This window comes from Microtus ochrogaster, unplaced genomic scaffold (assembly GCF_000317375.1).
Source record: "Microtus ochrogaster isolate Prairie Vole_2 unplaced genomic scaffold, MicOch1.0 UNK2, whole genome shotgun sequence".
NCBI lineage: Eukaryota > Metazoa > Chordata > Mammalia > Rodentia > Cricetidae > Microtus > Microtus ochrogaster.
In genome coordinates, this window is record NW_004949100.1 from 17,895,277 (window position 1) to 17,914,223 (window position 18,947).

Sequence of the window (18,947 nt, forward strand, 5' to 3'; positions counted from 1 at the left end):
AGTTTGATGGAGGAAGGTCATTGGTTAAGTAATAAAGAAACTGCTTGGCCTCATAGGTTAAAACATAGGTGGGAGGAGTAAACAGAACAGAATGCTGGGAGGAAGAGGAAGTGAGCTCAGAGGTCATGCTCCCCTCTCCCGGGCAGACGCGATTCAGCTCCAACCCAGGATGGACGTAGGCTAGAATCTTCCCGGTAAGTGCACCTTGGGGTGCTACACACATTATTAGAAATGGGCTAGTCCAGGTGCGAGAGTTAGCCGAGAAGAGGCTAGATATAATGGGCCAAGCAGTGTTTAAAAGAATACAATTTGTGTGTTGTTACTTCTGGTGTAAAGCTAGCCATGCGGGAGCTGGGCAAGACGAAAAGCAAGCCTGCAGCTCCTACTACACAAGTTCAGCAGTCATTTCTCTGTGGGTCCTGCATGTACAGTGAAGCAGTCCAGGCAAGAGCAGTTCCTTGCTCAAATGGCTAACCAACTCCATAAGGAGCCTCTTCAATACCCATCATCCTCTTGAAGTAACTTGTGCTGCCAAGAGCAGATGTGTCTCACTGTCATGAAAAGTCCTAAATTCTTAAAACATTAAAATGCCATATTCTGAAGGTCTCTGAAAGATTTGAAGAATACCTAACTAACTGAACTATAGCTCTCTATATATAGAAAACCTAATTAACATGACTCTTATAGGTGATTAACTTATATTTCTTAATTATACATTACATTTTTCTGTGGCTTTGGAGCCTGTCCTGGAACTAGCTCTGTAGACCAGGCTGGTCTCGAACTCACAGAGATCCGCCTACCTCTGCCTCCCGAGTACTAGGATTAAAGGCGTGCGCCACCACCTCCCGGCTTATACATTACATTTTTAAATGAGCTATGTAATCACAATACCTTAATTAAGATCAGAAATATACATATAACAAGATTGACCTTAAATTTGCTTTAATATACCAATGCAAATCTATATAGCAGTTTTAGGAGATCAGTAATATTAAAGTTCACGTGAACCAATGTCTGAGTCCAACAACTCTGCAACCAACCAAGCTACAGCTTCTCTCCAGAGTGAGATGGCCCAGCCCTAGCCTAAGTCTCCTGTGGGCAAAGTCTTCAACTCCTCACAATAGCTCCAGTGAGGTCATAGAAAGAAATGAGTCAATCACAGCTGTTCACAAAAACAAAACAAAACCCAGAAATTCTAAATTCTTCACCTTCTGTCTCCAAGGACTACATTAGTTTTCTGCCACGACCAATTCCCTGAGAAGAAGCAACATGGGATACATAGGTCTTACTTTGGCTTGGGCGCTCAGAGGACAGGGAAGTCATATCTGGGGACTTGGGAAGATGGATCTGGAGCAGCTGCTTACATGGCTTTGGCATGTCCTGTTGCCTCTAAGGCCTAATTCCTCCTGCTGGGTTCTACCACCATGGGGTTTTACAACTCCCTGAACAGCACCCTCTGCCAGAGGCCAAGAATTCAGAAACCTCTCACATCCAAACCTTGAGGAGGACATTTGGACTTTGATAAGAGCAGCAGTTACAAGAGTAATCTCTGTCAGCTTTGGGATAGCCTGGGTTAGAGAAATGGCTATGAACTAGATAGAGAGTGAACACACAGGCTTCTTCAAGGCCCTTTTTATTCAGACCCTCAAGTTCTTGAATGACTTCAGTTAATGCAGGCCTCTTCATCTCTACACTCATTATTCTCAATCCTTTTTCTCAAACTCATATCTATGGTCATCAAAAGAATGATAACCTTTCTGTGACACTTTGAGGAAATTGTCCCTCAAAATTCCACAGAGCATATTTTGTCTAATGAGTGCCACGGTGGACAGAAGACCCTTAACAAGATAAGGGAAGTTATAACCCCAGGGAAAGACTAAGGGGAGTAACCAAGCAGGTGGGTACCCTATAAGCACATTGCAAAATCAAATTCCTTATCTTTTACACATAATCTATACTAGCAAAAGCTAAGGTAAAGAACGAAGCCAATGTACAATGTGCCAAAACTAAATGAATAGAGAATAATAGAAAGTGGTTGGTGATAAAAATAAACTGAAGCACATGGACAAACTAAATCTAAAACAAACAAAGTCAAAGTTTAGGCACAAACCCGATCCACAGGTAAGCACACTCACAAGGTTCAGTGGTGATCATGGGTGTTCAGTTCCAAAGACAGACAACACAAATAAAAAGCACTCAGGACCAAAGTCTTGAGTCAAGTTTTCTGCAGTCAACTAATAGCTTCAATGCAATGTAAGGACAAGATCGAGGCCCAGCTGGTGCCTTCTATGGGTGGGCCACTCCCATTCCTCACAGTGGCTCCTTGTAAGGGCACGGAGCATGGACCAATCACAGCTAGACAAAACCCAGTGCAGTTTTTGAATTCTTTGCTCATGGTTTCTCCCAAATTGATGCCAAGACTCAACTTAAGATAGGCAGAAGTTATTTTGGCTCAGGTTTTCAGAGGACCGGGCACAGCATGGTGGTGGGCTCTGCTGGTGGCCCTGGAGGCAGGACCTGAGGTAACTGCTTTCATTGCATTGACAATCCTTGGGTCACCTAAGGTTTCATTTCTTCATCCAAGCCACACATCCAAGGGTTTTCTGGCTTCTCAGTGCGGGTCATGTCATATTCAAGGCCCACCAAAGATATTTTCCACTTAATAATAACTGATTGAACACTGATAGCTTGGACCCAGGAAACTTTGTGCCTCTCTGGGTTATGAACACAGGCATTTGCTGGCTAGAAACTGAGTCTATAATACATCACCACCCTTAGGACTTAGGCCCTAAAATTCTGGAACTGCATTTGTTTTTATAGTCCTTACCGTCTCAGTACGGAGGATGTTCAAACCCTCTGGCTTTAAATGTCTTCTCCTGGTTGAAAAGGACTGTAGCCTCTAACTGAGATGCTTTCCCACGGTCTGTCTGCATACATCTGGGACCTGAGAGGAAGCAGTTTCCTCAGAACTTCCTTCTGAGAACCCTTATTTGTCCCATCAAAAATCCTAGAGCTCAGATACTGGTTGATATCAAGAGAAGCTTGTCAGCCCAGAAACCTATAACTAAGAGTGCTCTTGTTAAGGGCATGGGGGATGCAGCAATGCCCCCTTGCTCTCCAGAAAAAATGCCTTGGATTGGGTCATTTATTCAGCACAAAAATTGATCTGCTGTATCGTTACAAGTGGTGATGTCAGGACCAAGCTATGAAGAGATGTGCTGTGCAAGGAGGACTGCTTTCTCTTAGAAACACGGTGGTCTGTCTGGGGATAGGAGGAGTCTCATTCAAGGCCAGCTTGAGAAAACGTGTGTAGTGGCGTTCTCTAAAGTAACAGAACTTATGGAATGAACCTCTCTGTGTGTTTGTGTTTATCCATGTAGCTACCTTTCTATCTATCTCTGTATCCATCCATCCATCCATCCATCCATCCATCCATCCATCCATCCATCCATCCATCCAAGCTGTGGTTCACATAATCCAACAATGGGGGCCTGTAAACAGAAGGTCCAAGAATATAGTACTCTCCCAGTCCACAAGACTGGATGTCTCACCTGGTCTTTAATATATGCTGGAATCCTAAAGAAGTAGACTCTAATGCCAGTGAGGGAATGGACTCGCTAGCTTGGTAAGAGCAGGCAAAGAACAAAAGCTTCCTTCTTTCACGTCCTTACAGAGGCTTCCAGCAGAAGGTGTGGCCCAGATTTTATCTGGATTAAATATCTGCATTAAAGGTGTGTCTCACTACCTCAAGATCTGGATTGAAGGTGTTTCATTTGCAGCTCAAATCATCTGGATTAAAGGTTATGTCTTCCCAGCTAAAAAGATCTGATTAAAGGTGTGTTTTTCTAACTCGAAGATCTGGATTAGATATAATCAAGTTGACTACAAGAATAGTCATCACAAGTCCGCCCTTGTCAATTTGCCAGACATTCTGCAGGACACAGATGAAAGTGAGTAACAAACTGCTAATATAGGAGGAACTGTCTTTGAAATTTCCTGCTTCATGGAAAAGTCTGCTGGATACTATGGGCCTGTAGGCTGAAGATGGGTGCTCAAATGTTACAGAAGAACTTTGGGTGACTGTCCAGGCAGCGAGATATCTCTGTCAAGTCTAGAGTTTTGGAAGTTTCTTACAATGCACTTCCCGATAACTTAGCCGATATTATCCCTCTGAAGTCTTTAATGGAGTTGAAAAATAGTTTTCCTTAGTTGTGATAAAAGATAAAATATAAATATTGTAACTATAATTCTTGCTTGCTAACTGTTTTGTTGTATGTAATCTGCTATGTTAAAGTTAAAACCTTCCTTTTATTTAGACAGAAAAGGGGAGGTGATGTGGGATTCCCCTCTGTATGCTATGGATACCATTGGTTAATAAAGAAGCTGCTTTAGGCCTATTGCAGTGCAGAATAGGGCAGGGTGGGAATTCCAAGCAGATAAGACGAGGAGTAGGCAGAGTCAGAGAGAAGCCATGTAACTACCAAAAGAGGCAGATGTCCAAAAACTTTACTGGTAAACCATGAGATTCATGATAAAATATAAAATAAAAGTGGGTTAATTTAAGATATAAGAGCTAGTTAAGATAGAATACGTTTAAGTGATTGGCCAAGCAGTGCTTTAATTAATACAGTTTATGTGTGATTATGTCAGGTCTGGGCAGCCAGGAAACAAACAAGTGGTCTCCGCCTACAAGCTTACCTGCCTCTTTTCCCTTGTCTTCTATTAATAGAAAACAGAGCACATTTGTGTTCACAGATATTTCCCAGGCAAACAAAACTCACCTTGATGAACTCCAGATAAAACGTCTGGAGGAGATGTGCATTGTCATTGACAAGCAGGATCAGATTATTGGAGCCGAAACCAAGAGGAACTGTCACCTAATGGAAAACATTGAGAAGGGTGAGCTGGGAAGAGGATGCCATGGGCATCCAGGCCTGGTGCCATCAGACACTCTCTGAACAAGGCAGTGTGGGGACGAAAGTGTCCAAAGTGTACCACTGCTGCTGCTGACTTGATAAAAACACTTACCTCATGGGTTGAGTAATATAGACTGTGATTGCTGCCTTGAAGTGGGGTGGGAGAGTCAGGAATTGCAACCAAGATAGGTGTGGTTGCGTACAACTTTAATGCCAGGTAGAGTCAAATGTACCTCTAAATTCGAGACCAGCTCCAGGCCTGTCAGGTCTATATAGTGATACCTAGTCTCCAGGAAGAAGGGGTGGGGGAGGCATGTCATTGGGAGCACTCTCAGGGAATGCCTCATGTATCATAACTTCCAGGGCATAAGCAGTCACTCTGTGCTACTGAGTCATCCATACTTCTGCAGAGGGTGGCAAAAGTAACTAGTTGAGACCATAGGTTTAGAATCACACAGTAGGGTCTAAGACTTAGAATTGGGCTATCTAGCATGGCTTATTTTACTTCTTGGCTCTTCAGTTTTTATGTTTCCAAGTGGAAAAAAACTATAGTACTCACAGTATTACGGTGGGTAAATGAGTACTGAATATCACCAAATGCTAAGCAAATGGTGTAGATTCTATCCCAGCAAGGAGCACCAGCTACTCTTGGTGCCACCATCCTGAGCTGGACAAGAATGCTCAGGCGGACTCAGTGTTGACTTCCATGTGATCCTAACTCAAGCTGTTACACTGAGGCTTCAGCGTCGTCCTCTTCAACAGAAAAAAACCAGCTGTTGGACCAGCAGAGAGCAGATGCCAAGTACATGTTTCCCGGTGAGCCGCGCAGTTGAAATCCAGGGAGCACTGGATTCTAACTTAGGCTTTGGGAAACTGGGAGGAATGGCAGTGGACAAAACTATCAGAGCACCAACCCCCTTAAGCCCCACTCAGACTGAAGATACAAGGACATTAAATTACAAGCATTTTGCAACTGGAATTGAGTTGTGGAATTTTATATTCTAGTATTTGTCTAATAAAACAGATACTTATAAGTCAGAATTGAAGCTACTTTATATACTACGGCCAGGAGGAAAAGTGCTTTTTTATTTACTAAAAGGACACATTCAATATAGTAGCATGCTGTACATTTTCCCCAGGACATTTTACAGACTCCTGTTCTAGTCACCCTTTATACATGCCCGATGAGTTGGAAGAGAACGATGCCTTGGGAGTGAGAAGAGGATCCCTGAGATGCCTGCAGGCTGAGCTGGGCATCCCTCAGGAGCAGGTACTCACTCCAGTAAGGTACTCAGTGAAGTTTGTCATGTGTTCAAGGGTCTGTTTAACAGTTATAGTGTCACATGACTGCTATTAATTCCATCCATCAAGATGCTATGACTCAGGGGTGGCTGCCAGGCTAACATGGCTTCTGCCTTTCCTGTGGACATGCTTCAAGTCTGGCCCACAGGACAGGCTGTGAAACAAATCACTGTACTGAAGCTCAGGTGTTTCTCATTTCCGTTCTCAGAAGAAATCTTTCCCACTCCTGTATGTCCCAACACACAGACCTGCTTAGCCTCATGTCCTGTACACACGTGGTCTTCATGTGCCGCCTTCAATGTGATCCACCTAACAACATTTAACTAAAGCTTAAATGCTTTGTGTGGCACTCTGTGAAAAGGAGTGAACTCTTTTCTATCTAAATTCTCATTTTCTCTTATTGAATTAATATTGTATCAACTTTGACACAGATTTCCATAAAGGACATAATTTTTATAAACTGAATCTACCACAAGAGTCCTTCTGATGACATCTGGGGAGACCACGAGATTGGCTATCTTCTGCTGGTGAGGAAAGACCTTGTGCTGAACCCAGATGCCAGGGAAGTAAGAAGCTACTGCTACATGAGCCAGGAGGATCTGCAGGAGTTCCTGGACAGGGGAGCTCTTGGGGAAGCGAAAATCACCCACCCCATGGTTTAGAACCATTATAGAAGGCTTCCTGTTCCCTTGGTGGCCTTCTTTAGAGGATGTGTCTCCATTCATTGAGCCTGACAAGATATATAGACTGTGAGCAATATGGAAAACTAATGTTCACAGCAGGGATTGGAGTTGAGATGACTCAGCAGTTAAGAACACTTGGAGAGAACAGAAGTCCCATTCCCAGCATCCGCATGGTGACTCACGCTATCCATAACTTCAGCTCCAGAGGACCTTACACACACTTACAACATCTGTAGGTACCTGGGATGCACAATATGCTGTATATACAGACAGAAGCAAATAACTCATACACATAAAAACTTAAAACATCTAAAACAAAAAGTAGGGCTCATAACTAATCCATGGTTAGAATGGCATGCATTACAGAAACTAAGCTCTAATATCCTCCCACTCTTTGTATTAAATTAAAATTCAAGCACTTAGTTTTGCTTCCTTTTTTTTCCTCCATCTTTTTTTTTTTTCTCCCGAGACAGAGTTCCCCTGTTTAACAGTCCTAGCTGTCCTGGAACTAGCTCTTGTAGACCAGGCTGGCCTCAAACTCAAGAGATCTGCCTGCCTCTGCCTCCCAAGTGCTGGGATTAAAGGCGTGCGCCACCACTACCCGGCTTTCTCTCCATCTCTTAAAAATTGTCACCTGAGCTGGGCGGTCAAGGAGTAAATCTGTGTGGTAAATGCTATTATGGATATACTTATTAATAATGACTAAATCTCATAATCTTTATTATGTAAATTATATTAAAAGATTCAGTCATCTGGAAATTTGGAAAAGAAAAATCTACCCGATTTCTCTTCATTATTTCCATAATGAAGAACTTCTATTCCATTGCTTCTCAAACCCTTTGGAACCTGTAGTTATATTAATCTTTTTTTTTTTTTTTCTAAAATAGTCTCACTATGTACCCTTGGCTGTCCTAGAACTATGTAGACCAGGCTAGCCTCCCAGAGATCCCTGCACCCCTGCCTCCCTGCTGGGATTAAAGATGTGTGCCATTATGCCCAGCTTAGGCAATTAATTTTCTAGAAAATTAAAAACATCAAGTGGAAGTATCCTAATTCGTCATTAAGTTGGGGTCGTTATTCCCACAATGAATTCAGAGCTGAACAAAACTGCCTCAGCTGGAGTAGAGGGATTCTATCATTAGAATCTTCTCTGACATGTCCCTGTCCAGTTGCAAAGTTTAGCCTCAGCAGCTTTTTCCAGCTGGAATTCCCAGAATCTAGCACATTGCCTCTGACATCCTGAGGTTGATGGCAAATCTTTATTCTCCCTAAACAGCTTCTTCCCTGAAGTGTGGACAGCACTTACCTCACACATTCCATCCTAACATGCAAAACACAAGATAACTGTGAATGCCAAGACCATGTAAGCTATGTTCCTTTGTAGTGATATTTCATTCGTATTTTACTAAATAAAGCTTGCCTGAAAATAACAGTGTAAAACAGCCTCATTGGTCAGCCATACAGACCAGGCAGTAGTGGCACACACCTCTAATCCCAGTAACCACACCAGCCATAGAGACCAGGCAGTGGTGGTACATGCTTTTAATCCCAGCTCAGTCTCATTCTGAGGATTTGTGGAGGCAGGATAGCCATTTCGGTCAGAAGAAGAGGTAAGAGCCAGTGGCTGGCTACTTTGCTTTCCTGATCTTCAGGTTGAACCCCAATATCTGTCTCTGGGTTTTTATTATTCATGCTACATGTCACTGGTTTTTGATAAAGGTCTGAATGAAAGCTGTGGCTCTGACAGGAAGCAGGCATCTTGAAGACTATCTTCTGTTGTCTGAACAGCGGATGTAGTCCCAGCTACACTAAGATTCTTCTCATTAATGTTTTAGTACCTTTCAGGGCACTAATCTTCTGTTTAAGCTCACTCCTAAGTTTCCCTTCTTTCTTTTAAGTGGAACTGTTCCTTAATCCAGCAATGGTTCATGAAAGAAGATGTCATTTAACTGCTGCGAAAACCGAAGCATTTGTTTCCCTGAAAAAGTATTTTTGATCTAAGAACAAAGAAGCAAAGTCTATCTCTTTGTCTTTTTTCTTTGGCCATCATAGCAACTTTAATTACACCAAACAATACTTATGTAATCAAAACTATTTTTTTTCTGAAAGTTTATTTAATAAAATGGTGGAAGTTACAATCATACATTGAGCTGAATGTCTAGAAAATAATTTAAGAGAGTAATTTCAGTTCTCACTCCTAAATGTGCTTCCTCAGAAAGGCTGGTAGCCTTCTGCCTACACCTTCCAGTGGAGATGCTTTCTTCACAAAACAATAGGCACTCTGGATAACAAAGCAAAGTAGTTAAAATTTAAAAAATGGTGGGAAGGAGTCACACCACACAACGGGGTTCACATGGGAGGTTTTTTTTTTTAGAGGAAAGAGAAGGGGCAGAAAAGGGGACAAAAAGGGAGCAGAGGAGGACAGAAAGGGGAGCAGTGACTGATACCTGGGAACAAGAGTGGTGGAGGAGAAAAAGAGGGGCTGGGGAAAGAGAAAGAGTTGAGAAGTGGGCAAGACCCACCTCTGAAAAGGGAACACAGCGAATGTGCACAGGAGGTGCTCTTAGTGGCTGTAGCTGAGAACACAAACTGTCAGGACCCCAAAAGCAGAGCAATAGAGGTACCTGAATACTAACAAAAGTTCCACTACAAAACAAAGTTTGTTCTCCACCAAAAGCAGCCTACTTATACCAATAAATCTTTACCTTTTTATTTGTTTGTTTTGAGAAAGGGTTTCTACGTGTAGAGCTTGCTGGCCTTGAACTCACTCTGCAGCTCAGGCTGGCCTTGAACTCAGAGATCCACCTGCCTCTGCCTCTTGAGTGGTGAGATTAAAGGTCTGTACGTACCACTACTGCCCAGCTACCATAAACCTTTCCTGTAAAATTAGTCCTGTAGATGCTCCATACTTAGACACCTGAATTATGCAGTGACCAATCACTGCACACCTAATCAGGTTTACCAGTTCCCAGCAAAGCAACAAGCACTTGTAAGTCTTTTTCATAGTTTCTTTCAGTTAACAGATGGTGATTCCAGATTTTATAAGGCACACCTTACCATACTCAGAAATAAAGAACAAGAGTCCAGCCAAAGCACACCAACTGCAGAGGACACTATCTCCTGTCCTTTTTGCCAGCTTTCCTCTTCCCAGAGAGTAAGTGCTTGGGCTTCATATCAAACACATGCCTATCTGCTTCCCCTTTCTTCCCCAAGCGATTCATCTTCTTCTGGGCATTCTTCATCATAGTCTTGGCTTTCTTCACCATCTACACAGGAGAATACACATTAATGAAAACCACATTTCTATCCTGCATTGCAATTACCTGAGAATTGTCCTAAGGGAACAGACACAAACTATAAAGACCCTGTTGAGTCTCAGTCACCATACTATTTCCAGAAACTCACTGACTATCTGAATACACCGGGGCCTGTTAGATTTAGAAGACTAGAGTATCTGCTCAAACTTTCAGAGTAACACTGAAACTCAGGAGAATGCACCCTGTCACATCTGACTTCTGTCAATGCCAGCATTAAACCCATGGTTGAGTAGTGCACACTTGTAATTCCTGCTGAAGATGGAAGCTGGGAAATGAGAACTGTGAGTCTGGTCTCCACAGCAAGCCCCCAGCCAACATGGGAAACACAGCAAAACACTGTCTCAACTCAACATTCACCTTCTAGACTTCCAGATGGAGATGACATGTGACAAAAATTTAGCCTTTCATTAAGTAGACAGTCTGCCAATTTAATAGGTTTTCTCTTACATGTGAATTTGCAAAATACTAAAATTTGAAATAAAGCTGTTTTTCCTCAAAAAGAAATTTCAGTAAAATCTTAAACACCAAAATCATATTGACCCAGGCTGCCACCTTGAGGGGAAATATTCTAGTATTGTAAAGACACACAGGATCACCGGTTAAGGAACCAAGTTTCCCCAGGGCCACTTCCTCACAGGGGAAATGGGGGACTCTCCCTCAGGGGCCACATCCTAGTGTTTTCCAAACAGCTGGGACCTAAGCTCAGACTGTTCATTCTTTATCCTGTTTCTGTCCATTCTCCAGAGTAAGGATTCCAGAATGGATGGCCAGGATCCAAGGGCTCCCTGGCCTAAGTTCCTCTCCAAAGGACTCCAGCAACCAGGAGAATGGAAAGAACAGCTAAGATCTAAGCCACAACCCTGCTCCTCCAAACAACTGCCAGTGTTTGCTACAGGCTTTGTACAATAAATACCTGCAGGCTCTCACCTTCTTCTGTCCCACATCAAAGAAACTAACCTTGACATCCCGAAGACCAGAAACGTCACGTGGAGTTCGAGAGCAACTCCGACTCCGGGCTACAGAAGAAGGTGGAACAGACTCTTCCCGTTTTCTTTTCCTAGTGACACTCCGAGATCTTCTTGCCTGGACTGCATAGTGGGCCTGAAACACACAAACAGCAAACTCGGTAACAACCAAAATTACTCCAACAAGAAGAGAAGACAGTTAAGGTTTTAAGAACCGTTATCGAGCTAGGGAAAGAATGTGGAATGTTTATTGAGGGATGTACTGGCACAGGGTCTGGTTTGAAGCTAAGGGGTAAGGGCCAAAGGCAATGCCACACTACTATTGTCCCTCCTGGGGAGGTTTCAGGTATGTCCAGCTTAGCACTCATGCTCTTGGTAAATCAGATGGTGCTTCTGAGCCATGGCTCTTGCACCTTCCACCTGAGGATGAGCAGGGGATTCAATGTGTGTTAATGTCAATCACTGCTTTGGTTCCACAATTTACAAAGTATACGTCAAGGTTTCTAACGCCCTCCCTCCCCTCACCCCAATAGTCTAGGTAGTAGACATATTCACCAGCTAAGTCCATGTACATTATGTGCATGCTATGATATTCATCTAATAAAAATCATCTAGTGACAGACTTCTCAGAACACATCCACATCATTAAGCAGCCGTGACTGTATGCAGGGTGTGGTAGCACATGCCTGACTACCAGCCCTGGAGAACTAGAGGCAGGGAAATACTGAATTTGAAGCTAGGTTGGGCTACATAGCAAGACAATGTCTCAAAACAACAAAAGCACAAATCATATCTAAAACCATGCTGCCCCTCCATGGACTTACATTGTCTTTATCATCCATGTCAACACCAAGACTTCGCATCTCGTTCTCCAAGTCTGCTCGCTGAACCTAAAGTGAGGGGATGATAACCTGTTACTGGTAAAATGTCTGGCTGTACAGGATAGAGAAGGTACTGAAGTTGAGGTAAGATGGACTCAGAGAATCAGATCTCTCCTCAGAGACAACCAAACAAACATGTCTGCCTGCAGTATCAACAGTGACTCAACCACATGAAAAGGGTTTTAAAATCAGGAATGTCCACTGTGGCATCTACAGTGCCAAATTCCATCTGTCCCCTCCTTCCCAGAACCTTTTCTCCTTTGGGAACCTGCCGCTCATTCGCTTACTCAAACTTTCAGGAAGGCTACAATCACAGGGGTTGTCATGTAATATGGGTCTTTCATCCAAACAAAAGCAGAAGTAGGAGACAATGACGTTCCAATAGGAAGCCAAGAAAGACGCGGAAAGAATTTTGACATCTTCTGATCCACTCACACCTACAGAGTAGCTCTCCCTATCCTCACCAGTATCAGGGACTGATGAACTGCTTTGTGGATTTAGGAATCTTAATCAATAGAGAAATTAAATAATATAAAAAAAAATGTCGGCACCGGGCATGGTGGCACACAGTTCTAATCCTGGCACTTATGGACGAGGGATCAGGAGTTCCTTGGCTACATAACAAGTTCAAGGTAAGCCTGGACAACATGAAACCCTATTTAGAAATTAAGCTGGGAGCGGTGGCACTTGCCTTTAATCCCAGCACTTGGGTGTCAGAGGCAGGTAGATCTCTATGAGTTCAAAGCTAGCCTGGTCTACAAATGAAGTTCCAGGACAACTAGGACTATACAAAGAAACCCTGGGGTGAGAGGTGAGGGGGGGTAATGGATAACTAATATCCTCAAACTTCAACAAGTTTAGTTTTAACTTGCATAACTGCAGCAATGATTCAGTTTGTAACAATTAACCTGGAGTCGCATAGAGAAAAGATGCAACAGTCAGAATATCACAGTTCAAAGCAAAGAATATTGTAAGTCAGTATACCTCAGTCCTCAAAGTATGCCACCCAACATCCCCAAATGGTGGAAGCCTGTCTCTAGTGGTGGTTTACACAGGATCCAGCCTGAGAGCTCAGTCCTGCCTTTGCAATGCTCAAAACTGCCCTTCTAGTGATGGAAGCAGATGTAGAGATCTACAGCCAAGTACTGCGGCCGAGCGGCAGGAGTAGGTAGTCAAATAGAGGGAGGAGGGATAATATGAACAATGGGATCAATATAACGACAGAGAAACTTCCAGAGACAACCGATTCGACATGATCCCCCTATGAGTGGGGGCTCATAGATTCTGGATCGACAGCTGGGAAATCTGCATGGGACCAAACTAGGTCCCCTGCATGTGGGTGGCAGCTGTGTGGCTTGTGGGAATCCTGGCAGTGCATGAACTAGCTTTTTGGAGCCCATTCCCTATGGTGGGATACCTTGCTCTGCTTTGTTGCAGGGAGGAGGGGCATAGTCCTGCCTCAACTTGATGTGCCAGGCAGTTGACTACCCAGGCTGTTTCTGAGGAGATGGAGTAGTAGGACAGGAGGGAGGGGGAACTGTGGTTGCTAGATGAAATGAACAAAACAAAACCAAGACTCACCTTCTTAGCAGTTCGGGGCATCCTGGGTCCCTGTGTATTCTTTTCTTTGGACTGTAGAATTTTCAACTTCTTTTTCTCTCTAATTTGTTTTGCCAGCTGTCGGATTTCCACCATTTCCTCATCTTCACTTTCAGAGTCACTGTCATACTCCCCAGCAGCTGTTCTTAACTCTTCTTCCTTTTCTAACTCTTCCAATTTCTTAAAAACAAACAAACAAACAAACATAAAATTAACAAAGAAAAACTTGCAAAAAATTAAGTGTAGCAACATATTTATAGGAATCGTGCCTGGGCCCCACTTGTACACAGCCAATCTCACAGGAAAAGGGAAATATGAAGGCCACAGAGACTGCATGAACACTGCATGCCCTATTTTCTGCCAATAATGTTTCATCTTTAAAGATAAAATGCAGCGACCCAGTCCCTCATTCCTCAGCATCCCCAGCAGATAAATTTGTACAACCTTGCATTCATCCTCTCAAATGGCGTGCTGAGCATAGCCATGTCATTTACAAAAGACAAAATGAAATTGTAAATACATATGTGGAGCTGGGGATGTAGCTATGTGGCAGAGCCCTGGCCTAACAAGCACAAGACCCTGGGGTGACCCCCAGCAACAAGCACACATATACAATCAATCAACTAATCAATGATAAGATCATGTGTTGGGGCTGGAGAGATGGCTCAGAGGTTAAGAGCATTGCCTGCTTTTCCAAAGGTCCTGAGTTCAATTCCCAGCAACCACATGGTGGCTCACAACCATCTGTAATGGGGTCTGGTGCCCTCTTCTGGCATACACACAGACAGAATATTGTATACATAATAAGTAAATAAATATTTTTTTAAAAAAAGATCATGTGTAAACACTGACATGCAGTGAAAAAGCAAGTAAGGGATAGGTACCAAGGTAGGAAGCTCAGTGATGGGACAACTCTCTGGGGAGAATGTGCCCAAGAAAAGGCAGGACCCACTGAAGGCAAACCCCTCTTTCAGATCCTACACATAACGGGGGCAGGGAAAAGAATCTGGAAATGAGAGTTCATACCCAGGGACTATATTTTCTTGGGAAAGCAAGGTCAAATGATGGACTAGCAAAAGGAACTAGCAGGAGGAGGTCTGAGAATACTCAGAAAATGTCTACAACAGTTACAGAGAGAAGGCTGAGCCAGTGACAGCATCTCGGCTCTACAGGACCAATCCAAGCCAAAATAACGCAGCCCATTACAAGCTAGTGTGAAAGGCCTAGCATCACCAGGATTACACAGGGCAAAGGAAGAACAGTGTCATCTAAATGGAAGAGTGATGTCTCCAAGTAATCAGAAACAGGGTGGAAGGACGGCCCAGGGCACAAAACAAAAAGAAGACAAAGGGTAACGTTGAAGCTGTGTTTGAACCTTCTAGTCATGTGGGTGTGGGTATATAAAAATGTGAGGCAGACCTTCATGATCGCAGGATCGATGTAATCAGCAACGTTATGGCCTTCCCAGATCTCCGGTATCTTATCATATTTCTCAGATGAATTCATTAAGTCCCAGTATTCTAACGTTGAAAAAAAAAGTTATGTTTACAGCAGTTTCTAGCATCTTCAAGTACTATGCCCCCACAAGGAATACTCTAGACGCCAAGAAAAAACACTTTACAGGGTAAACAGAAGAACTGTGTCCAACACTGCCTTACAGTTACTACTAACAAGATCAACACTGGCATGCATGTCCTACCTTCAACTACAAAAATAATCCCACCATATGAAACAACAGAAAACAGTATGGAAGCGTTTTACACAGCTCTGTAAATCTACAACTTCTAATCTTCAAACATTAAAACTACAGAGAAACCCTACCTCAAAAAACCCAAAAATAAATAAATAACTTATAAACCAACAAATTCACTGGAAGACTTTCATTTCTGAACTCCATTTTTCTAAAACACTTTTCATACAACTGGCATTTCAAAACACCTTACTTACTCTGAAGATCCAAAATATAATCATCTCCCATTTCCAGCTCAAGATCACGTTCCTGCAAAGAAAACCCCCCAAAGTTTATTTTAGTTTGTATGCCCCTAAATATTTTGCTATATCTCCTTGCCAATAAACAGCCTGTGGCCCCTTCTGTATCTACGTCAAAGAGGAAGGCTGCTTTTGTCCTCCTGTGGACATAAGTACATATGTGTCCTATGTACTTTGTTCACTGTGATGACATCGGCTGAGGAGCTTTATGACATTAATGAGTGCTAAGGATTCGCCGCTCTGTCCTTGAACCTTACAGGACCAAATCCTGAGTCTACTGCATCAAGCCTTCTTCATGTGACTAAAGCCCTTAGCCTCTGTTACACAGTACCCAACACCAAATGCTGCTTTCTCTGCTACACAGGCAAGTCTTCTGTCACATGCCATAAAAACCCAGACAAAGTGTTACAGTAACTCACCCTCTTCTTCCTGGGCTCTGCAATCTCCATTCTTTTCCTTCGAGCCACCACTCCTTCTGGGATGAAAGGAGGTCTCTCCTAAGAACACATTATTGATAGTATGTGAAATGCCTTCCAGAATATGACAGAAACTTAAGAGAAACCAAAATTAAAAACAAAGGCAGTCTACTAGGAAAACACAAAACCACCAAAACAACTAAAACAAAGTACATTCTCGGAGTGAGTTTCAGGAACAGAATGGGCCTGAACGGAGACAAGGCGACCCTCAAAACTGATTCCATAGTTCATTTGTCAAAACTAAAAACTATCCAGAAAATTATATAAGACAGAAGAATAGATCAATGAACAAGAAACAGATACAAACCCAAGTATGTTTAGAATTCAATGGCATTAAATTCACTGATTAGCTCAGTCCAATGACTTCCACATGAAACCAGGCCAACAAGTGTAAACCTCCCTCAAAACAAAATAAATTCAGCACACACAAATCTTCGATCCAAAAGAGGAATCAAAGCAAAAAACAAAATCATGTAAAATATAGAGGAAAATGGTACTTTAAAGTATTTTAGGAATGAACATAGCCTGTTCTCTGTAGAACTCAAAACCCAACAACTATGAAAGAAGTAAAATGTGTAACTTTTTTGATATGTTTACAAAAGGGGGGGGCCACTGGGGAGATGGCTCAGCAATTAAGAACACTTGTTGCTCCCGCGGACCTGAGTTCAGTTCCCAACACTCATGTGACAGACAGTTCCAAGGGATCCACAGACACCAGGACACACGGTGTACATACTTACAAAGCAGGAAAGACACTCATACACATAACCGTAAAATAAAACCATAAAAAAGTGACAAAGATTTAAAAAAACTTTAGAAACATCCTAAAATAGATTTATTTGTAGCAACATATGTGTATAAAGATGTATACTACTTACAATGTCAATAAAATAAAAATGCAAAAATATACTTCCATTGCCTCAATTTTTTTTTCTTTTTTTTTGGTTTTTCGAGACAGGGCTTCTCTGTGGCTTTGGAGCCTGTCCTGGAACTAGCTCCTGTAGACCAGGCTGGTCTCGAACTCACAGAGATCTCTGCCTCCCGAGTGCTGGGATTAAAGGCGTGCACCAATACCGCCCGGCCTCCATTGGCTCAATTTAAAGGGGGGAGAGGGAGTGCAGTTACTTCCAAGCCACTTCTAGGGATAAACAAGACGGTTACTAGCAACAGCGTCTGACAGGAAGAAGCAGGGTACACAGAGCTCTTCATTACTTTGGCTCTTTCCTTCATGAACATGTGACTTTGCCAGCAGTGAGAAACTGATATCTCTATGTGAAGTCCACTTGTATCCACGTTTAACAATCTGCAACCCCAGGAAAAGACATGTGGAACCCACTGACCAAGTACAGCAACACAGCTACTGAACCGCAAAAGCCCTACAAAGGGCCACCTTACCTTATCATCTCTCTTATTTGGCAGAGCTAAATGCAATCTGTTCAGAACCTCATTCACTTTATTTCCTTTCATTTTCGTTTCTACTCGATGAGCCAAAAGCCTATCACAAGCCTAAGGAAGAGCAAAAGCAAGGCAGAGTCACAAACCCATAACACATTACAAGAAAGAATCGTGTGTGCCAGCCATCGACAGCTGGATTAACACCTGGGTATGAACTCCCTCCACACTGTCCTTTAGCAGGTACCTAAGGAGGGCAGATTACTTTCTGGTAAAAAAGACGCCAACTCTTTCTGGACTGAAGGCCAACCCAAGACTGAATCCCGAAGCAGCTCAGTGTCCTTACCCAACTGTTCCTCACAAAAATAAAATGTCCCCCCATAGATCTCTAGTAATTTGAACAAATAATGCTATTCAACAAAAATGGAAACAAAACAAAATAAAAAAAACCCACCAAAATTCTTTTCAGGGTGTAATTCTTAAAAAGAAAAGTTTCCCACTATACTGACTTTTCCAAAACAAAAGCACCAACCTCTGTTTTAACCTGGATGACACCTTCCTCAGTCAGGGTACTGGTCTCAATGACAGGGAATCCTTCAGTCTGCAAGTCCATAAATATTTTCTGGGAATGGGAAAAAAAAAGAAGTGACCCATGCACTGTTGTCCTCCAGTTTCCCAGAGAAACTGCACTGTTTCACAAATGGAATTGTATTTGCAAACATATTTGTTCAACAGCCGTGGTTCCTTTCTAATTTCTGAAGAACAAACAGCTGTAAGTTAATTTTTCCAATATTCTTCTACAACTAAAAATAGATAGATAGATAGATAGATAGATAGATAGATAGATAGATAGATAGATAGATAGATAGATAGATAGATAGATAAATAAAGCTCCTACAGGATCAAAGCTACATAAATCTGAAGTTCTATAGAACACTCTGTAAGCTCGTTCCTCCCATCCACTCCTAGTACAAAAGACTGAACTCAGCTGCGGGCTACCACTGACATATATCCCCTGCCCTGAGAGGTATAATTTTCAGGAGGAAAAAAAAATGCAAGAAACAGAAACACCAAGCCGGGCGGTGGTGGTGCATGCATTTAATCCCAGCACTCAGGAGGCAGAGGCAGGTGGATCTCTGTGAGTTCGAGGCCAACCTGGTCTACAAGAGCTAGTTCCAGGACAGGCTCCAAAACTACAGAGAAACCCTGTCTGGGGGAGACACCAGAAAGACGAAATTTTGTTGTGTTTTAAAAAGGCAGAGGCTTGATTTGTAGCCCAGTCTGCCTAGAATACAGTATGTAATAAAAGGTGGCTTCTGCCCCAGTCTCCATTTGCCAGAACTAATGTATAATCTCTATATGTAGAAAAGATAAAGTTTTCCAAAAGATGTTTTTAGTGCTATTTCTATTCTTTTTTTTTTTTTTTT

The 18,947-nt window shown here is 42.6% G+C and overlaps 2 protein-coding genes across 2 annotated transcripts in view; one reads left to right on the plus strand and one right to left on the minus strand.

Annotated features, from left to right (window-relative positions):
* Positions 1-2,061: 2,061 nt before the first annotated feature.
* On the plus strand, positions 2,062-7,356 carry LOC102001585 (isopentenyl-diphosphate delta-isomerase 2). The gene is given in 9 exon segments (XM_005365468.3): positions 2,062-2,121; positions 3,857-3,950; positions 4,756-4,899; positions 5,106-5,107; positions 5,641-5,679; positions 5,681-5,732; positions 6,056-6,186; positions 6,650-6,862; positions 6,864-7,356. Coding segments are annotated over 9 exon segments (843 nt in total). The 3' UTR covers positions 6,972-7,356.
* A 1,639-nt stretch (positions 7,357-8,995) lies between these two features.
* Positions 8,996-18,947, minus strand: part of Gtpbp4 (GTP binding protein 4) — an 18,892-nt gene continuing 8,940 nt past the window's right edge. The window contains exons 9-17 of the mRNA XM_005365405.2: positions 18,053-18,142; positions 17,524-17,634; positions 16,072-16,149; positions 15,611-15,662; positions 15,083-15,183; positions 13,646-13,843; positions 12,008-12,073; positions 11,176-11,319; positions 8,996-10,167 (exon numbers count right to left, since the gene is read on the minus strand). Coding sequence (XP_005365462.1) covers positions 10,015-10,167; positions 11,176-11,319; positions 12,008-12,073; positions 13,646-13,843; positions 15,083-15,183; positions 15,611-15,662; positions 16,072-16,149; positions 17,524-17,634; positions 18,053-18,142 — 993 coding nt within the window. The 3' untranslated portion in view covers positions 8,996-10,014. The remainder of the gene's footprint in view (positions 10,168-11,175; positions 11,320-12,007; positions 12,074-13,645; positions 13,844-15,082; positions 15,184-15,610; positions 15,663-16,071; positions 16,150-17,523; positions 17,635-18,052; positions 18,143-18,947) is intronic.